This window comes from Elephantulus edwardii, unplaced genomic scaffold (genome assembly GCF_000299155.1).
Source record: "Elephantulus edwardii isolate Elephantulus edwardi_28Jun2011 unplaced genomic scaffold, EleEdw1.0 scaffold00072, whole genome shotgun sequence".
Lineage (NCBI taxonomy): Eukaryota > Metazoa > Chordata > Mammalia > Macroscelidea > Macroscelididae > Elephantulus > Elephantulus edwardii.
Genome location: NW_006399822.1, coordinates 9,450,318 through 9,469,025, shown reverse-complemented (window position 1 = coordinate 9,469,025; position 18,708 = coordinate 9,450,318). Strand labels below are relative to the sequence as shown.

The window sequence follows — 18,708 nt, the reverse complement described above, 5'->3', positions numbered from 1 at the left end:
GTGACCCAGAGGAGAAAGATGGACATTCTCCTCCCATCAAGACTCACAGCCTCAGACACCTAATGGAGAGTTACCAGGAGCCCGAACGGACTCAAGAGCAGTGGGTCGGGGTTACTCACATCAATGTCTCCAGACAAAAGCCTTCACCTCTTGAAACCTCAATTCCCTACCTCATGGATATCAACTTTTTAGATGAGGCCTATATTACTAAGGATAATCTTTTTATAAAGAACTGAAAGCAAGCATTAAAACATATAAAAAACAGTACCTTCAAGCAGCACTTAGGCTAGTCAGTGACTGGCTTAACAACTGAGGACCATGGGCAAGCCATAGAGACGCATAAAATGAACCATCACAGCAAGGATGTAAGTGGAGGAGCAGATGCAGAGCTGAATATAACGTTTGGCATAAATATGACAATAACAAAACAATTATGGACACAAGGACACAGCACTGCCTAACTGACAATTTGGGGGGGGGGATACTGCACAATCTGAATTTAATTACAGAAAATATTGAGCAAGTCAAAACTGAGGGAAATTCTTCAAAATAGACTGCTCGAGTTTTAGAAGGCAGGCGATAAAAAGTACTTAGGTCTGATCACCTAGTTAAGAAGTCAAAGCTGGCAGGATAACAAAATCTAGTCCATGACTACGGACTAGTCTCAGATTTTTAAAAATTAATTATATATGTAAATAATCTGAAACTGACTATGTATTTATTATTGTTAGATGCTGTCAAGTCAATTATCAGTGACCCCAGAAATGGTAGATCTTGTTGAGGGCCTTCCCCTATTTTTCTGATCCTCTATTTTTCCAATATTATATAGTAGATAAGTTTATTGAATAAACATGAAATTTCTTTATTGTTTGGAAAGAATATCCTAATTTTCAGACGATACCTGTGTTCAATTGAGATTCTGATATCTGCCGTTTCTCTTTGGAGTGAGTCAACGTCAAATGTGCACGTGGCTCTTTATAAGACCAGAAGCACTACCTCATAGGGCTACGAAGGTCTACAATAAATATGAATAAAAGTATAAACATTCTCAAACACGTGAAGGGATATCACTGTAAACAAAGGCGAGTGACTGCACAGATAGAGCATGCCTGGGGTTCTCGAGAGTCAGACCCTGAGATGAAAATTCAGGTTCTCATTATATGAAGAACATGCTCCAGATGAGACCAAGCAGAGCTGGAGGGGTGGGAGAGAGAAGGCGGGCACACCAGGAGGAGGTCTCAGGACAAGGGATCGTGGGAGAGAGGGGAGCTTATAGAGACCAGGTGCTGATGCTTTAAGGTTTCTGTTTTGTTTTTCTAGGTACAAAAGTGGATTTTTTTCCCTTCTGAATGAGAAAATAAATCACCACAAACTGTTAAAAGCTGACAAAATGCAAGGAGAGAAACACATAAATCAATCTTTAATAATTCACTGCTTAAAACATTTCTGCAATACTAATTTTCCTACTGTTGGGGTGTTGATTTGCAGACATTTCTATATAAAAAACAATTCAGTGTTATTATTTTATAGAGGAAATGAGAAATATAATTTAGTTTTCCAGTTTGGCTAGTATATAGACTATGTTGCATGAGATAATTTGTTACACAGACACATTCAGTGTCAGTAATACTATCCTACAAACTGGTAGGTTTTATTTTGCCCTGTTTCTATGAAGGGAAAAGAAACCCTCATTATGTGGCATGTTTATAAGCACATATACTAACTAAATTAAGTATATTCCTGACAGGAGAAAAACTTTTTTTTTTACTTCATTTTTTTGACTAGACATTAAAGATGACATTTTCTGCTCAGAATTCATTATTTTCTTTAGTCAGAAGACTCCACCAAGCAGCTCTATTCTGTAACACTTGGGTTCATCCCAGAAAGGAGTTGATAGAGACAGGTGTTGACACCTGGGTAGTGAAGGAACTATGGCCGAGTTCAGCTCTTAATTTTGCCCAGTCAAGGGTAACATTACATTACAAAACAAGGAAAAATAGAAGAATGACAGATGCTAAGAGCAGAAAGTAGATCTAGAAAAGTGGTAGAAGGAGTAAGAAAAAAGTTGATAAGACATAGACGATGAACACAGAGAAAATACATCAGCAACAGGGCATGAGGAAGGTCTAAGAGGTGACTTACAGTTCTTAACATCTCTTCTGTAGCTCAGTGGGCATATCTAATGACCTTCGTGAATATCTTTCTAGACGTTCATGCTGCAGGTTGTCAAATGGACTCCATCATACCACTGACCACCTTCAAAAACAGAGGTTAAGGAAAGCACCAAGTTAGTCCTGATGGTCACCAACAAGGACACCCCACAAACAAGGGGAACCAGATTAGGCATGGCCGGGAGCTCGGGGTTCCAGAAGAAATCTCATTGGCAGAAGGTCCAAGGTGTTCCACATTCATGGATGCGCATTAAGGGAGAAGGGAACACGGAGAAGACAAAGACAAAGGCAGGGGAAATGATAACAGGCCTGGTGCCACAGAAAAACAAGTGTTACTTCCTGCAAACCTCTGTCCCTCAAGGTCTTTGATCATAAAATCATAAATGATCTTGCCCCATTTCTCATAAAGTTATATGATGCTTTGACACCTGCAGTTGATTATTGCTCATAATCATTATAGAGAGAAGATGCCACTGCCAAGGGGTCAGCACAGTATGTGCATATGTCCACTAACAAAAATGTCATGTTATGAACCAGGTACGGCATCAAGTATGCATCACCAGTTCTGTGAGTACAGGCCTCTGGGCTACCTCAGTGGATGGAATTCCTGGTGGAGGCACTTTATGTCTAGGGTCTGGAGGGGTCCACATTTCAGGGATCTTTGTCAAGAGATCAAAGGACAAAAAGCTTCCCAGAGGTTAACATGGTCCAAGTGATAAAATCTTCACTAGTGACCTCAGTGTCATTGGGCTGTCCACACAGCATCACTAGCTTAACTAACTGAAAGATCAGATCTCAGTGAATTTGACCATCTCTGAGGGTGCACTGAAAGAATGAAATGGGACTGTGGAGACACAGTGAGGGGAGGAGATCACACTGCTATTATTTCTCTAAAGGCTCTTAGATACCAAACCATTTCTCATTAACTTGATCAGAGCAAAGCCAACACAGGGTAGGGGGGGCATGTGTGTGAGGAGGTGACCGACCATCAGGAGGCAGAGATGGGTCAACTCTGGTGATGCTGAACTCAGGGAGGTGCACACTGCCACCTGACCACACTGCCAACCACGCTTGCCCACACTATACAGTCCAGAGATGGTCAATGGTGAGTTCAGGTCCAGGTTAGGCTGGTGAGTAATGGCCATAGTTCTGGGACTTCCACCAGTTACTCTCTGACTCATAAGCTGGCCCATTTTTATTTACATCACATTTTTCTTTCATTCTAACCTAACAGAGGTATGAAACAATGCATGGCCATTGTGCAAACAGAGGTATGAAACAATACATGGCTAAAAATTAGGTCAGGGTTGTATCCTTTCTCTATACCTATTTAATTTGTATGCTGAAACTATTCAAGAAGCTGGACTCTATGAAAAAGAATGGCATCAGAATTGGAGGAAAATTCATTGATAATATTTGTATGCACATGACACAACCTTGCTTGTAGAAAGCTATGAAGAACTTGAAGTACTTGCTGCAGAAGATCAAAGATTGCAGCCTTCATTATGGATTGCATCTCAACATCAAAAAAGCAAAAATTCCAGCCACTGACTGGACCACTAGGCATAACAATAGAGAAAAGATTGAGACTATCAACAACTCCATCTTACTTGTATCGAAAATCAATACACTCAGCACTAGCAGTAAGGAGAGCAGATGTATTGCACTGGGAAAGTCTGCAGTCAGGAACCTCTCCAAATTATTGAAGAGCAATGATGTTAGTTTGAGGACTAAGGTGCACCTGATTCACATTATGGTCTTTTCCGTCATTTGCTATGCATCTGAGAGCCGTACAATGACTAAGGGTGACAGAAGAATGTATGCCTTTGAATTGTGGTGTTCGAGAAGAGTGCTGAATACTCCATGGATTGGAAAAGAATAAACAAATGTGTCTTGAAAAAGATCCAGCCAGAGTGTTCCTTGGAGGCAAAGATGATAACGCTTTGGGCCTGTCATACATATTTTGGGCATGTTGCTAGGAGAGGAACATCATGCTTGAAAAGGTGGGGATGACAAAAGGAAGGACGGCTCTCAACCCGGTGGAATGACAGGGTGACTACAGCAGTGGGCTCAAGAGTGTTCGAGATGGTGAGGATGGCACAGGACATGACAGGGTTCAGAGCTGTTGCTCAAAGTCATACTGGGCTCCATCGCACCTAACAAACACAACAACAAAACCCAGAACTCTCTACTATGATCATTTTCAGGACAGGTTAAGATATCACCTTGAGAGTAATGGGGCAGATCCTGTTGCTAAGCAGCTGTTTTAACGCATGGAAGACAAGCTGGAAGGTGAATGGTCCCTACTTGGGAGAAGCCACGCCCTCTTCTTGCTCAGCCAATGGCTGCGGGCAGAGGCCCAGGCACTTTCTTCAGCCAAGGAGAAACCAGCGTCTTCGAAAAGCCACGCCCACCTGTTCCTGGATTGGCTAAATTACTAATCTGCATAGCTCCACCCACAAACCCTTGCCTAACTAGGTGACGGGCCAGCCCCTTTGCAGGTGTTCTCAATCTAGTTTTGCAATCTCGCATCCTTTTGCCCCAGGAACCTTAGAACTCTGCCCAGCTGACTGCAAAGCCCACCACTACATTCTTTTTCTGAGACCAGCCTCGTAATTTAGGATCCTAATCTCATAAATTGGTCAGGCTGCGCGCAACAGTTTAGAAGCGGCGACTGCTGGTCACGCCTTCCATCTCTGTTCACTCTCCTGCACGCATCACCCCAGACACCCGCCCTAACAGACTCACGCGACGAAAGCACGTTATTGGGAGGGCACCTGTATCAATAAGCTTGGTTGGCGAACGAGTCAACTTTAAAAAGAGTCTCTTTTAGAGCCTGTCAGAATGAATAAAAAGTTCTTTTTTTAGAGCCGGGCAAAATGCCAGTCAAGCGATAGGGGCGGTCGCAAACAAAACCAAACCCATAATATTGATTGGGCCAGAAAAGAAGAGGTCCCACCCCCTCTAGCCCACGATTGGCTGAGCGCTTCGCTCACATCCGGGAAGGACGCGAAGCCGGCCGGTTTACCTCAGGTAGCCGCTCAAGGCGGAAACGTGGGACGCAGGGCGGAGCGGGCGCCTGGGTTCCCTGCCGGAGCTGCCGTGACTCCCGGAGTGACGCGCGCCATCTCAACGATGAGGAGGCCCGGGTGGGCGGTGGGACCGGCGGGGTTGGGGGCTGCGGGCGGTGAATATAGAGCAACAACCGGAAGGCTCCTGAGAATGACGTCACGCCCGGAAGTGTGGCAAGCTCCTGCCACACCCGGAAGTGTCATGGCTCCGCTGCTGCGGGAAATAATGGGTTTCCGGTCGTTTCGCGATAAGGGTTTAAAGACCTGGTTTTAGGGATCTTTTTTCCCTTGAACTCTAGTGCAACCTCCCTTTTCCTGGAAGTGGATCAAGTGTTACTGTTTAGGCTTTTGGGCTGCTTGTTGTTCGAAGCCGATCGGCAAGACGGGCACTAGGACTGCGTGCGAGGAGCGGGACCCTGTTAAAGGCTTTTAAGAAGTTTCCTTTGCCTCCTGTCATCCCACCCCCTGGGTCGTCACCTCTCCAGGGATGTGCACATGGACGCCGGAGGAGACAGTGCTGCTCCAGCCCCGGGGGACGCAGAGGACGTGGAGGCCACGCGGTTCTCCGATGAGGACTCCGGGGGAAGTGGAGACCTTCCCAGTGACGCACCGGATCCCGGAGATGGAGGCCTGGAGCAAACAGGTATGGCCTCTCCTCTCTGTGCACTGGGAGGGAATCCCTAGGGCGTGTCACTGTAATTGGGTTAGCAGGACACCATTGTAGACTCAGGAAAAGAAATGAAAAGGGAGCCGATTGGGTGTTCAGTGGTTGGGGTTAATTGATTTTTATGGACAGTGAGGGAGACATCAGTGAATGCCACTGAGAATGTGAGGTCATGGGAATTTTATGGAGAAATTATTAGATGTAAACACATCGTGTTGTTCTTTGCTGTCAAAGAACCAGCTCACAGCTGACTCTTCAGTGGGTTTTCAGAGGCTTAAATCGCACAAGAGGAGATGGCTCATCCTTGTCCCGCAGAGCTGCTCGTGGATTCAAACTGTGTGTTTTGGGGGTTGGCATCGCACTTCCTTACCACCAGGCCAGCAGAGCTTTATGCATGATTATTGTTGTCATTGAAGCATTGGTGATCAGTGATCGTCAGCTGAGATAAATGGGATGGAAGGTGGGGCAGTGGAGGAGGTCACTGAATTGTGGGTTTCCAAGGGGCCAGTCCTTGGAAAAAGAGATCATTCTGTGAAAGGCAGAGAGGATCAGAGAAAGAAAAGCATGATGTTCCTCTCCTGGACGATGGACGGATACAGAGACTGTGCTAAGGAACTTGTGTATATGACGGATGATAGGAGGATGGCACAGGATAGGGATGTCTTGGTCATAGGCGTTGCTGTGAGTCGTAGTTGACTCAGTGGCACGTGACACCCAATGCTGTGGATGGCAGTGGAGGTTGTTAAAATCACGGTGGTCATGTAGCAGCAGCAGAATGCCCTGTCGGCGTGTGTGTTCCTGTTCCTGGCTGCTCTCGTGCTGACTCCAGCTCGTGAACAATCCTGTGTACAACAGACGGGAACTCTCCCCGATCCTTTGCTGTCCTCACCCCTCTGCTGTGCTTACTGAAGCCACTGTTGCAGTCCCTGTGTCCGTCCATCTCTGAGGGTCATCCTTTGTCCCACTTGTTCTCTGCTCTGCCAGGCAGAGTTGATATTCTTTTGACAACATGCCCAAAGTGTGTGAGATGCAGCTCACCATCCTGTTGCTCTCACTGTAGCTGCATTCTCCTCCAAGAAATAAGAGTATTAGTGGGAATTAGTTACAGTCATTAAAAGGGGTATAAACTGTCCTGGAGTGAAAAGCAATGAGAAAATGGGATTTCTTGGGCTTTAGGGCAATCATTGGAATATAAGTTATTGATGGACACCATTGAGGGGAGTTTGAGTGGTTACTGGGGGAGTTAGGGAGACACTTGAAAGTCTTTGCCCACATGAAAGAGCTAATGGGAAACAAGAGACTATTTGATGGGTCCTTGGCAACGTGAGTTTGGGGAAGTCCACAGACAGATGATTCACCAGCGGCTCCCTTTCAGGATCTGAGACCAGCGACCCACCACCCAGCCTGCTGTCATCACCGTCCCAGTCAGAGGCCACACCAGGCACCTCTGAGCTCTGGAGCCCCTCCACCACGGGGGCTCCCATGGGTGGGCCCGAGAGTGGCCCCGAGAGCCAGGGCGGGGATCCCAGTGACGAGGACTGGCGCAGCCAGAGGAAGCACGTGTTTGTGCTGAGCGAGGCCGGCAAGCCCATCTACTCACGCTACGGGAGCGTGGAGGCGCTGTCGGCCACCATGGGGGTGATGACAGCCCTCGTGTCCTTTGTGCAGAGTGCAGGCGACGCCATCAGAGCCATCTATGCCGGTGAGCATGGGGGTGGCACATGGGGGGAGTGAATGTGGGCTGGCGGGCTGGCTGGCTGGCTGGAAGTCCAAACAGCTGTGGGTAAATCCACAATCAGGGTTGATACTGTGAGTCCTGGTGGGTCACATGGTGTGCTTGGCCAGTTGGGGTTTAGTTTCCACCTGGGGTGCATCTGGCTTGCTGGCCGGTTGGGTTCTGAGTGACTGGCTGGATGGTGCCTTGTGGCCTGAGAGGGTCACCGAGAACTGGTAGGCTTGGCTTGTGTGGCTGAGCTCAGAGACTATGCCAGTCCTTGGTGCATCTCCTTTGCCTCTGAACCCAGTGTTCAATTCCCTGATCCCCAAGAACCCCCTCCCCAACGCGTCCCTCACTTCTCAGCCCAGGTGCCTGCAGGGTGACTGTGTCTGGTGGGGAGGGGGACTGATCCCTGTCCACCTCTTTGCCCTGTCCCTTCTCCCTCCAGAGGACCACAAGCTTGTGTTCCTGCAACAAGGCCCACTGCTGCTGGTGGCCGTGTCCCGGACCCCACAGTCCGCAGCTCAGCTCCGGGGGGAGCTGCTGGCCGTGCACGCCCAGATCGTCAGCACGCTGACTCGTGCCAGCGTGGCCCGCATCTTCGCACACAAGCAGAACTACGACCTCCGCCGCCTGCTGGCCGGCTCAGAGCGCACGCTGGACCGGCTCCTGGACAGCGTGGAGCGGGACCCGGGTGTGCTGCTCCTGGGCGCTGTGCGCTGCGTGCCCCTTGCGCGCCCACTGCGGGAAGCCCTGGGCGCACTGCTGCGCCGCTGCACAGCCCCTGGCCTGGCACTGTCAGTGCTGGCCGTCGGCGGGCGGCTGATCACAGCGGCCCAGGAACGGACTGTGCTGGCTGAGTGCCGGCTGGACCCTGCTGACCTTCAGCTACTGCTCGACTGGGTGGGCGCCCCAGCCTTTGCAGCGGGCGAGGCCTGGGCACCCGTGTGCCTGCCCCGCTTCAACCCCGATGGTTTCTTCTACGCCTACGTGGCCCGCCTGGATGCCATGCCTGTCTGCCTGCTGTTACTGGGCACCGACCGGGAGGCCTTCCACGCCATGGCCGCCTGCCGACGCCTGGTCGAAGATGGCATGCGTGCCCTCGGTGCCACACACGCCCTGGCAGCGGTGGCCGGCCTCTCTAACACCCCGTCAGCCAGTGCTGCTGCGTACAGTGTGCAGGCCGTGGGGGCCCCCGGTCTCCGGCACTTCCTCTATAAGCCGCTTGACATCCCTGACCACCACCGCCAGCTGCCCCAGTTCACCAGGTGGGTCCTGACCCTAGTTACGGCTGTGACTGTGCCACATGTCATAGCTGGGACGGGAGGGAGGCGGCCAGCCATGCTTTAACAGGTGGACCTGGTATTTAGGGAATCCTCTGGCCTGATGAGGGAAGCTCAGTTTCTACCCTCAGAGAAGCCTCCTTTCTGATGGAGGAGGCTCTGCTTCCCTGACTTGAAGAGCCATCTCTAGATTGAGGGGTGAATAACCTGGCTAAGTGGACGCAGACTTACCTTGCCGCCTCCCTCCCTGACAGCCCCGAGCTGGAGGCCCCGTACAGCAAGGAGGAGGAGCGGCACCGCCTGTCGGACCTGTACCACTGCCTGCACGCGCGCCTCCACAGCACCTCCCGGCCCCTGCGCCTCATTTACCACGTGGCTGAGAAGGAGACGCTGCTGGCCTGGGTGAGCTCACCCCGCTGCCTGCCTCCCTCACAGCACCCCCGGGAGCCTGTGCCTCGCCATCCATGCCCGATTACAGGCACCACTGGTGTTTGAAACCAAGGGAGGCGATCAGAGTGTCTGTGAACCCTCCATTAGGCACATCCTTCTGCTTGCTGGTCTGCCATCAGCAGCCAGTACAGCGTGTCTGATGACCCGGAGGTCCAGGCTTCATTGTGGCTATTATATACTCACTAGCCACTGGTTCACTTTGATTCCTTGAGTCCCCAGTACGCCTTGAAGACCACGGGTTTGGTGCCATTGCTGTGCCCTCCCCTCTTCCCAGGGTGCTCCTGCCCTGGGGCCACCTCAGGGCTCCCACTCTCTTCCTTTAGGTCTGGTTAAGGTAACACCATCAAAAACGGTACCTTCCCCCAGGCTCTGCCGTTCCATCTGACTCTGGGTATTCAGTCATTTATTCCATGTCTCCTGTGCAGCAGCCATCGTTCTAGGCCAAAGAGTCATATTTCTTCCTGTCATTTTAGATTTACAACTGAGTTTCAAAAATAGTAAAAGAATTCCTGTATATGCTTCACCTCGTTTCCCTGACATTAACTTAACAAAATTACCCAGTAGCTTCTAAAACTCAGATTAGTCCACAGACTTCCTTCTGCTTTCTCCCTTTGTCCCAGTGATGTCCTGTCCTAGCCCAGGATCTAATCCAGAAACAATCCCAGGTCGTAGTTTGGAACAGTCCTTCTCTCATATCTGTCTTTTGCAAACCTGTCAAAGAATACACTGCCAGCTCCTTTGTTGAACACTTTTCAACTTGATTTTTTCTAATGTCTTGTCATGATTAGGTTGAGACTGTGAATATTGGGCAGGAATACTGCACAAGGGACTCTGCCTCTCTGTGTGTTCTGTCCAGAGGGGACACATGCTAACAGTCTGTCCCATCCGTGATGACCAGCGTTAGCCACTTGACTGAGGTTGTGTTTACCCTCTTTCTCTAAAATTGGCACTTCCCCATTTGTAATTAGTAAGCTTCCTGTTATGAGTATATAAATGCCCTGGTTTTCACTTTCAGCTGCTAATTGTGACATTCTTTCACAATTTCTTCCAGTTACCACTCTTGCCTGTCAAATTCTGATTTTCCTAACTGTTGTCCCTTCTACACACACTGGCTAGGCTTCTGCCATAAAAAATAACACCCCATCCTCCCCCCTTTATTTACAGTTTCTTATTAACAGAACGGACTCGGGATTTTTCTTCTGTTTGGTAGGCTCTGTACCTTTAGGTTAGGCTGTGACTAACTCTGAATGTTCACATTGTCACTCAGCCGTGTTAGTTCTTATGTCTCCAGCACATCCTCACCATTCTTTGAGCACTTCTTGCTTTTGACCCCAGGATGTTTCAGACTCATTCTGTGTCTTTTCTATGCTAGTCCTGCATTTAGACACTTTGCCAAGGCCCCTCTGGACCTTTTACTAGAGAACTTCTTAAAACTAAGATATATGGTGGGCCCAGCGTTTTTGATCAGGAGAGATCTCACTGTGGGATGGGCAGGACCATCCTAACGTTCTGGCCCATCTAATGTGGTCTCCTTTCAACCCCCAGGTGACCTCCAAGTTCGAGCTCTATACATGTCTCAGCCCTTTGGTGACCAAGGCAGGTGCCATCTTGGTGGTGACCAAACTCCTGCGCTGGGTGAAGAAAGAGGAGGACCGGCTCTTCATCCGCTACCCGCCCAAGTACTCCACACCCCCTGCCACCTCTGTGGACCAGGCCTCCCATAACGGCTTTCTCACTGGACTATGAGGGGCAGAGCTTTCAGCTGGGACGCTGCTGGGAGCGGCCCCCTTTGGCTTCTCTCCCATGTTCACCCTGGAGGTGCACTGAGAAGGTTTTCTGGCTGATCTCTCTCCCTCAGGGAGAAGGCACACCAGCTCCGAGTGCCTTCCCACAAATGGAAGGGCGGTGGCAGCCTGGCTGCACACTAACGCATGGACTGCACTCCCACCTGTGGGGAAACCGTCACCTCCCCTTCACCTTCCTCAGCCTCACCTTCTTCACCAGGATCATGCCCCTGGGGCTGTCCCCTCCAAAGCTCAGGGTTGGACCACGCGTGAATCTGTGGAATTGGGAATGCCCGGCCAGCCTGTGCCTGGACCTAGCTTGAAGGTCACTCAAAGGAAAAGCTAGCTACATCGAGGGCCTAAAAACTAAGCCCTGCAAGGACTTTGCTTTGTCTTTCGTGCACCTGTCTTCATCTCTTTTATGCCAAAAAATGACCCCATCAATGTTGGCAGTTGCTAATGTCAATGAAAAGATGGAGAACAGCACACTTGATGAGGATCCTATATGTCAGCATTGCGTTGGGCCCCCAGGCCTCACGTTACTGATCTTTGAACCCAGGACAAGCACCTCATGGGTTGACAGATTAGCGAGCAGAAACAGAGAGACTTGAACTGTCGTGCACAGTGCACACGTGTTTGCACACGGTGCGCTCGAAGCCTCTCCGCACGCATCTGGGTGTGGCTCTACGCATGTGCACCAGCTGCCAATCAGCCTGTGCTGCTCGGACCTGAAACAGCACCAGCCTCGCGCCGTGCCCACCCAGTACGCATGCGCAAGGTGGAGTCCTTGTGTCACTGCTTCGGGGACCAATCACCGGCTGAGGCGCATGCGCATAGGCCGCACACGGAGCCATTGAAAATGGAGCCCGTGGGCGCCGTGGACGAGGCCGAAGGTACTAAACGGTCCGTTCTCCTGGTCGCTGGGGCCAGAGAAAGACGGGCCCCTCCGAATGTGGAGCGATAGCACTTATTCTGAAAAAGAAACATTGAGAATTAGGAAAAGAGGGGACACCGCGAAGTGGAGGGGACTAACGCACAGCCCAGCGTAACTCGGGTCGTTTCCCCTCGATCTGTTTAGACTAAATCTGGATGCAGCCCACGGGGGGATTAAAAAGCTTTCTGACGACTCGCCAGCTCCCACTTCTTCACGGCCCCGGAGAGAACAGGAGACCCCCGAGCAGTGACGGAGGGGGCCCCCCACGCGTCCCCCAGTTCCCCCCGGGATCCCAGTGCCCGCGACGAGGGTCTGAGCAGGGCCACGTCCATCACAGGCCTCCCGAAGCCCCCGGGGGTGGGTCTGTCCAGGGGAGGAGCCCCAGGGCACAGACACCTCGCTGTCCCCGCTCCTGAGACACCCACGATGGGCCCATCACGAGAGAAGTGATGCTCCGAGAGCTGGGGTCAGAATCACCGGGTACACCCCACCACCCCGGTGATCTAGCGCTTAGAGAGCCGCGCTGCCCACCCAAAGGCTGACAGTTCGAATCCACCAGCTGCTCAGAGGGAGAAAGACCAACAGTCACCTTCCGTGTGAGCCTCTGAAAACCCCTAGGTCAGCTGTGAGTTGACAGCTGTCATTACGGGACAAGTAAAAGAAAAAAAGCTTCTAATAAGGCTTTCAAAATCGAGGATATAGATAACTACCAGCAGTGCAGAAAAGGGAAAGGAATATCAGGCTGCCACTTTTAGCACATCAGGTGAACCTGAAAAAAGGCAAGGGTAATAGTGGCTAGTATTGATGGCCCCTGGGGAAGCAAACCTTTGCCACACTGGGCAAGAACTGACTTGACCAGGAAAAGCCTTCCTGGAGACAGTTGGGCAGGATGGTTTTCTTACGCAGAACATCCTGTTTCCTGTCCCCAGTCACCATGCCAGGTAAACACAGGGACCTGGTCCAGGGGAGTCATTGGAGGGTTGGGTATCTCTCGGATCAAAAGAGGACCATGCTTGTTTCTTCTAAATGCTAACATAAATACTTTAAAAGGAGGAGGTCATTATCATTGATAGAGGGATCTCTAAAAGAGATCGTATTTTTATGAGAGAAAAACAAACTTAGGTTTTAACAAAACTTTATTACGGCTTAAATGGCTACCTGCTGATGCTGGTCACGGGGTTTGGATTTGAGGATTGACATAGAGGTAGGGACATTTTTTAAAAATATTACTTGAGTTTTAGGAAAATGTAAGTATGATAGAACTTGACTATAGACAGGAAGAAGGAAGCTTTTGAAAAGCAACTGAAGATAGGTATTAATATTGGCCCAATGCAAGCACCTGGCTTTCATGCTTATCTTAATGTCTGGTAGAGTGGCTCAGGATATAGGGCATACACTATTATTTCTCCATATAGGATCATGTTTTGTAATTTATCATTCAGAAATGCTCACAAATTGGGAGTCAGTTTCTAGGGCAAATGGTACCATGACCTTTTGCCACAACTTCCCTGTAGATCTGCAGTTATTTCCAAGTAAAATATTGGAAAGAGATCTCATACTGTACAGGCTGCTTTGTAAAATGAATTTTTTTTTAAGTCTGGAGGTTAGCGAGATTATGGAAAAGACTTACCAGTCCTTCATTAAGCACAGATGGAGCTTTCAAAGTGGTGTTTGCAAAAGCTAAGACATCCAGGATCAGGGAAACTTACAGACTCTTTGTACTGGGTGATACCGAGGGATTATAGGATTGGGGTCACCTCAGAAAGTGTTCTTAAGCCCTTGAGACTCAGTGAAGTCTCTGGATGAAGCACCCCTAAGACTAGGACTTGCCTGGAACTCTTTAAACACAGGATAAGCTTAGCTGGAGCAGATATGGGTGGATGTTACTAATTGGCAGCTCTGCGTGATGACTAAGGTTCTGCCGGAGTCTCCTGTGCTGTTTTGTATGTTTTAAATTTTATAATAAAATTATTTTAAAATTACTAACACCTTTTCTTGTTATTAAAGTAGCTTTACTATTATTTGTTTGGTTTCACTGTGTGCTGCTGTAGATATGTCTACTAGGATGCAGTGTTATTTGACAGGTGCCCCTCTCCCATTTCTTCTAAATTAGTATTTAAATACAGAAGCCTCTTACGATTCAGATTCTGTTTCGAATCCTTCATAAACAGTATTGTGCCTGTTCCTCCATCAGAAAGCTCCTAATAGCTAGTTGTCTTTTAATGAATGTTAATACCTGTTACCTAGATCCATGACTTCATTAAGAGTTTGTAAAACACTGTGGTCTGTCTGCCCTTTAACTTTTGCTCTGACCTGCCAATGGGCTTGAATGGCAGGAATAGCTAGAGTAAATCCTTGCCATCAGGGACCCTGATTGGTCCAGCACACATCGTTCTCAGGACAAGGAACAAGTACTGTCTGCCCTGTCATGCCCTGGCTGGACATGCCCCTCAGCCAATCCTCAACTTCCACCCAAGGGTGTCTGCAGGCCCTGCTGGGGCTTTCTTACCTCTCTACATAGAGAGGCCTCTTCCTGGGGCCTCTAATTCTGGTTTTCATCTCCACAGGACAGGCCACACCTTCAGAGAAGACTGAGGACTTGCTGGCAATGGTGAAAAAGCTGCAGGAAGGTCCTGTGTCTCCTGTTACTGGGATCTGTCATCAGGCAGACATGGTTCAAATAGAGTCCCTATAACCCTCGGTCTTCTTGAGAATTTCAATATGTAAATTACAAGTTATAAAACACATCAGTGGGTCTAAGTGAGCTCTGGTGGCCCAGTGGTAAGGAATTGTGATACCAGCCCAAAGGCACACAATTAATTCCATCCACTGCTCCACAGGAGAAAGACGGGCAATCTCCTCTTACGCGATTTACAGCCTCTGAAAACCCTCGGGAGGGTCTGCAGTGAGTCAGGGTTTTTGGATGTTTTTTGAGTGAGTATTTATGGAAGGGACCAGGGAGTCTGCTGTTCACGGAGGACACATCAGGGCTGGGCAGAGTGTGGGATGGTTTGACACTGGGCCCGCAACCCGTCCTCATAAAATACTGCAGTCCATGGGTCTGTTCCAAACAGAAGGCTGCCCTGCCCTGCCCTGTCCTGCCCTGCCCTGAAGTGTAGGTGGAATATATGGAGTAGAGCCACTGCCCAGGATGCAATCAGGTAGACAGGTCACAGGGCTGGAAACAAGAGTGACTCTGAACATCGCCTACTAGCCAGCCACGTGCCCCTCCAGAATCTCTGTAACTGCATCTCAGTGAACTCTCCTCACCTACAAGCCACAGGAGATGGTTGTGGTGGCCCCAGAAAGTTCAGGGTTTAAATTTATTCACTGAAGAGGGAACTTGGGGGTTGACAGCACGAAGGCAAGGCGGGCAGGTGCCCGTTTCCCCATTGAGGCCAATGATGAACAGATTCACTCTAGGGGCCGATGACCCACCCTGCCAGGCTTTTAACCGGCAGGCACAGGAGAGATCTCCATTGCTGTCCAGCATGCTTAGAAGTCAGTGTGGACACCTTAACATGGGGCAGGAAGCCTGCTGCCCCCAATTCTCACACCTGACCAGTCACCTCTGTCCACACCAGCCGCCGTGCTGTCACTTAGAACACCTGCTTCCCATCCTGCCATGTGCCTACTGTCTGCTTGGTCTGGAATACATTACCCCCCAAATGGTAGGGCTGCTCACTTGATTATGGCCATCTCTGCATATTAAGGAGATAATCCCTTTAGCTCTTCCTTCTCTTCCCAGCCAGTTGCCACCACCTGGCTTGCTACCACATGCCTTCATTACCATCCATCTGCCTGTCCCAAGACACAAGGCTCCCTCCACCCACTCGCTCCCACCCACAAGCCCCGCGCAGCAGGTGCACAGTGAAATGCACGTTGCGATGGCTCGCTCTGGACCGGACGTGGCTTGTGGATGCAGATGCTCAGAATTGCCAAGTTGAAGTGAATTTTTCAGCAAAAAGGCCAGGATTATTCCCTGAGAGTACTGGTCAGATAGGGATGAGCCACTCAGAAATTGCTCTCTAAAAGGGGGCTATTAGGGCTTGAGGCATTACGTAGCTGGCTTACACGTTTTCACAAGAGAAGCCATTAGTAAGGGAGGAGGAACTACCCACAATGTACATGAACAAGATATAATGTAAATAAAACCCATTACATAAATAAAATTTTTAAAAAGCACATGTTGACGGGTAGGAGCAGAGTCACGGCACCATCCCCCTACCACCTTCTCCTCTCATCTGTGAACAGCAGGCCACCGGGCACCTTTCAGTCCTGACTCAGTCTCTCCTCCCACAGAGGGAAGCCTGGAGCCACAGATCAAGGACCTGATCAACCGGATTAACGAGCTCCAGCAAGGTAAACTGAGGCCATGAGGAAGGGCCTGGACTTGGAGAGCCTCCATGCACTCAGGTGGAGCTTCCAGGGGCCCCTGGGGCTGTATGAAGACAGCTTTGCACTGTTACCTTCTGCGGAAGAACCATGAAACCAGGGGCTGTGCTCACGTGCTGGCTCCTTCCCTCCTCAGGCCCAGCAGAGAAAGCCAGCGAGGAGCTGCAAGAGGCCCACATGCTCCGGGAGGCCCTGCATAAGGAATTAGATGTGTGTAAGTGGGGCTCCCAGGGGGACAAGGACACCTCATAATGTCCCCTCCCTGCGCACCCTTGTGTTCCAGGCCCCTGGCCCAGCAGAGTCCTGGCTGTCACTGGAGATCCGGCCCTTCCTCCGCCCACACCGCTCTCAGGCGCCTTGTCCAGCTGAGCTGTTACTGTCACACATCTTTCAGCTCTAAGTTCAAACTTCTCCCTTGACCGGCCTTCCGGGCTGGCCCCTTTTCAAACACGGACCTGCTCTGTCTCTGCTGCTCTCCTGCTTCATCTTTTCTTCCAAGGGCTCATTTCTCTCTGTTGTTGTTAGATGCCATTGAGTTGTGTACCACTCACAGCAGCTGTGTGAACAACAGGCCTGAACCCTGTCCTATCCTGTGCCGCCCTTGGCATCTCTGACGCGGTCAAGCCCGCTGACCATTTCAGTCCATCTCTCCTCTTCCTCTCCTTCACTGACACTCCACCTTTCCAAGCATGATGTCTCTCTTCAAGGAATAGCCCCTCGTAATAACATACCCAAAGTATGTAAGTGAGATGAAGCTCTGTCCTGACTGCGTCCAGGCGGCATCTGGCTGCCCTTTCTCAGAGGGGTATCTGTCCATCCTCTTGTCCTCACGCACTCCAAGCTATGCATGTGCACCCTGCAGGCTTTTCATTTGTGGCCCACTTACCAGAGAACATGGACACAGAGGGAAGGGGCTGGACTGGGCTAGTCCGCAGGGGGAGATGGGAGCAAGGGGCCACTCCACCTCTTCTGAAGCTGGGCCCTGCCTCCTGCATGACCTCGAGTGTGTCCCCGCATGATGCTGGAGTGTCAGCATTGGACGTGGCCCCCAGAGCTGAGTGTGCCACTGTGTTTTCTAGTGAATGGCGAGAAGGTGCACCTGGAAGAGGTCTTGAGCAAAAAGCAAGGTAGATCCCACATCCCCAGGCCCCCGCTCTGTCTTCCTCATGCGATGATCCCGTCACCTGACAAAGGGCCCCCTGCTCACCTGAGTCAGGGTGCTTCCCACCCAGACATGCCCCTCCCACCATCTCCCTCCAATCCCAGCATCAGCTCAGGGTCCAGTATGATCCCTTCACCCCAGGATCCCGATCCTTTTCTCCACAGAGACACTGAGGATCCTGCAGCCACTCTGCCTAGAGAAAGACAGTGAGTGTCAGAGGTAAGGGCTCCTCTCAGCTCTTCCCTCCCTACTCCCCGTCCAGAGGGGAGGGAGAGCCAGGGAGACACATCCTGGACACACACCCCTATCTCCCTTCAGTAAAACAAAGCCACCAAACCAGAAATGTCCCCATCCCCACTCAGCCCCGGGGGCTACACAGTGAGGTCAGCATTAGCTCACCAGCAGATCACCAGTGCTGATCTACCTATGAAGTGAGTGCCTCCTGCTGGCGCTTCTCTAAGCCTTTCCTGGCCCCTCTGCCATCCATTCATCTGTCTGTCTGCACATTTAGACCCGTGGTCATCCATTTACTCACTCGTCCATACATGCATCTGCCCAACCAGCCAGCCATTCTTTCATCTACGTGTCCACTGTCCACTCTCCCACCCAGCCCTCGAACCATCCGCCAGCCTCTCCATCCCTGCGGTCATCTGTCCCACTGGCTGCTCTTCTTCACCTAGCCACCCAGGCAGACATCGGTCTGTCCTTCCAGACCCCCTCCACCCTCCTGTTACTCCTGCACCCAGCCATCATCCCTCCACAAACCATTTCTCCTTCCAGCTGTCTTCTCTCCAGCCAGCCGCTCATCTATCCAGTTAACTAACCCTCGATCCCTCCCCCTTCCCGCCCTCTAAGCATGTATTGGTGCAGTCCCGCGGCCAAAGGCCTCACACACTGATGCAACAGGATCCTGCATGGAGAAATGTGATGCGGGATGGTAACTGTGCGCGTTACCACGCTGCAGCCACTGTCCACTTAGCCACCCGGTTCTCCAAGGGACACGCAGAGTTAGGACTCGTGTTGCTCTCTCTCCACCACCGCTGCTGTTTTAGAGATGAATGAGCACACACATCAGGA

At 50.5% G+C, this 18,708-nt stretch overlaps 1 protein-coding gene across 2 annotated transcripts; it reads left to right on the top strand.

The window, feature by feature from the left end:
* Positions 1 to 5,728: 5,728 nt before the first annotated feature.
* Positions 5,729 to 11,102, top strand: MON1B (MON1 secretory trafficking family member B). 2 transcript variants are annotated; one of them, XM_006888819.1, is made up of 5 exons: positions 5,729 to 5,885; positions 7,282 to 7,608; positions 8,072 to 8,891; positions 9,161 to 9,308; positions 10,902 to 11,102. In XM_006888819.1, the coding sequence occupies exons 1-5, from the start codon at positions 5,738 to 5,740 to the stop codon at positions 11,100 to 11,102; spliced, it is 1,644 nt and encodes a 547-aa protein (XP_006888881.1). In that variant the 5' UTR covers positions 5,729 to 5,737. The 2 variants fall into 2 exon arrangements, with proteins under 2 accessions (XP_006888881.1, XP_006888880.1); XM_006888818.1 differs by lacking the exon at positions 7,282 to 7,608 and having other exon boundaries at positions 5,731 to 5,885.
* The last annotated feature ends 7,606 nt before the right edge of the window (positions 11,103 to 18,708 follow it).

Coding starts and splice junctions, on each gene's coding strand:
- MON1B (XM_006888819.1), top strand. CDS start 5,738: ATGGACGCCGGAGGAGACAGTGCTGCTCCAGCCCCGGGGGACGCAGAG. Junction 7,609..8,071: donor CATCAGAGCCATCTATGCCG/GTGAGCATGGGG, acceptor TTCTCCCTCCAG/AGGACCACAAGCTTGTGTTC. Junction 9,309..10,901: donor AGGAGACGCTGCTGGCCTGG/GTGAGCTCACCC, acceptor TTCAACCCCCAG/GTGACCTCCAAGTTCGAGCT.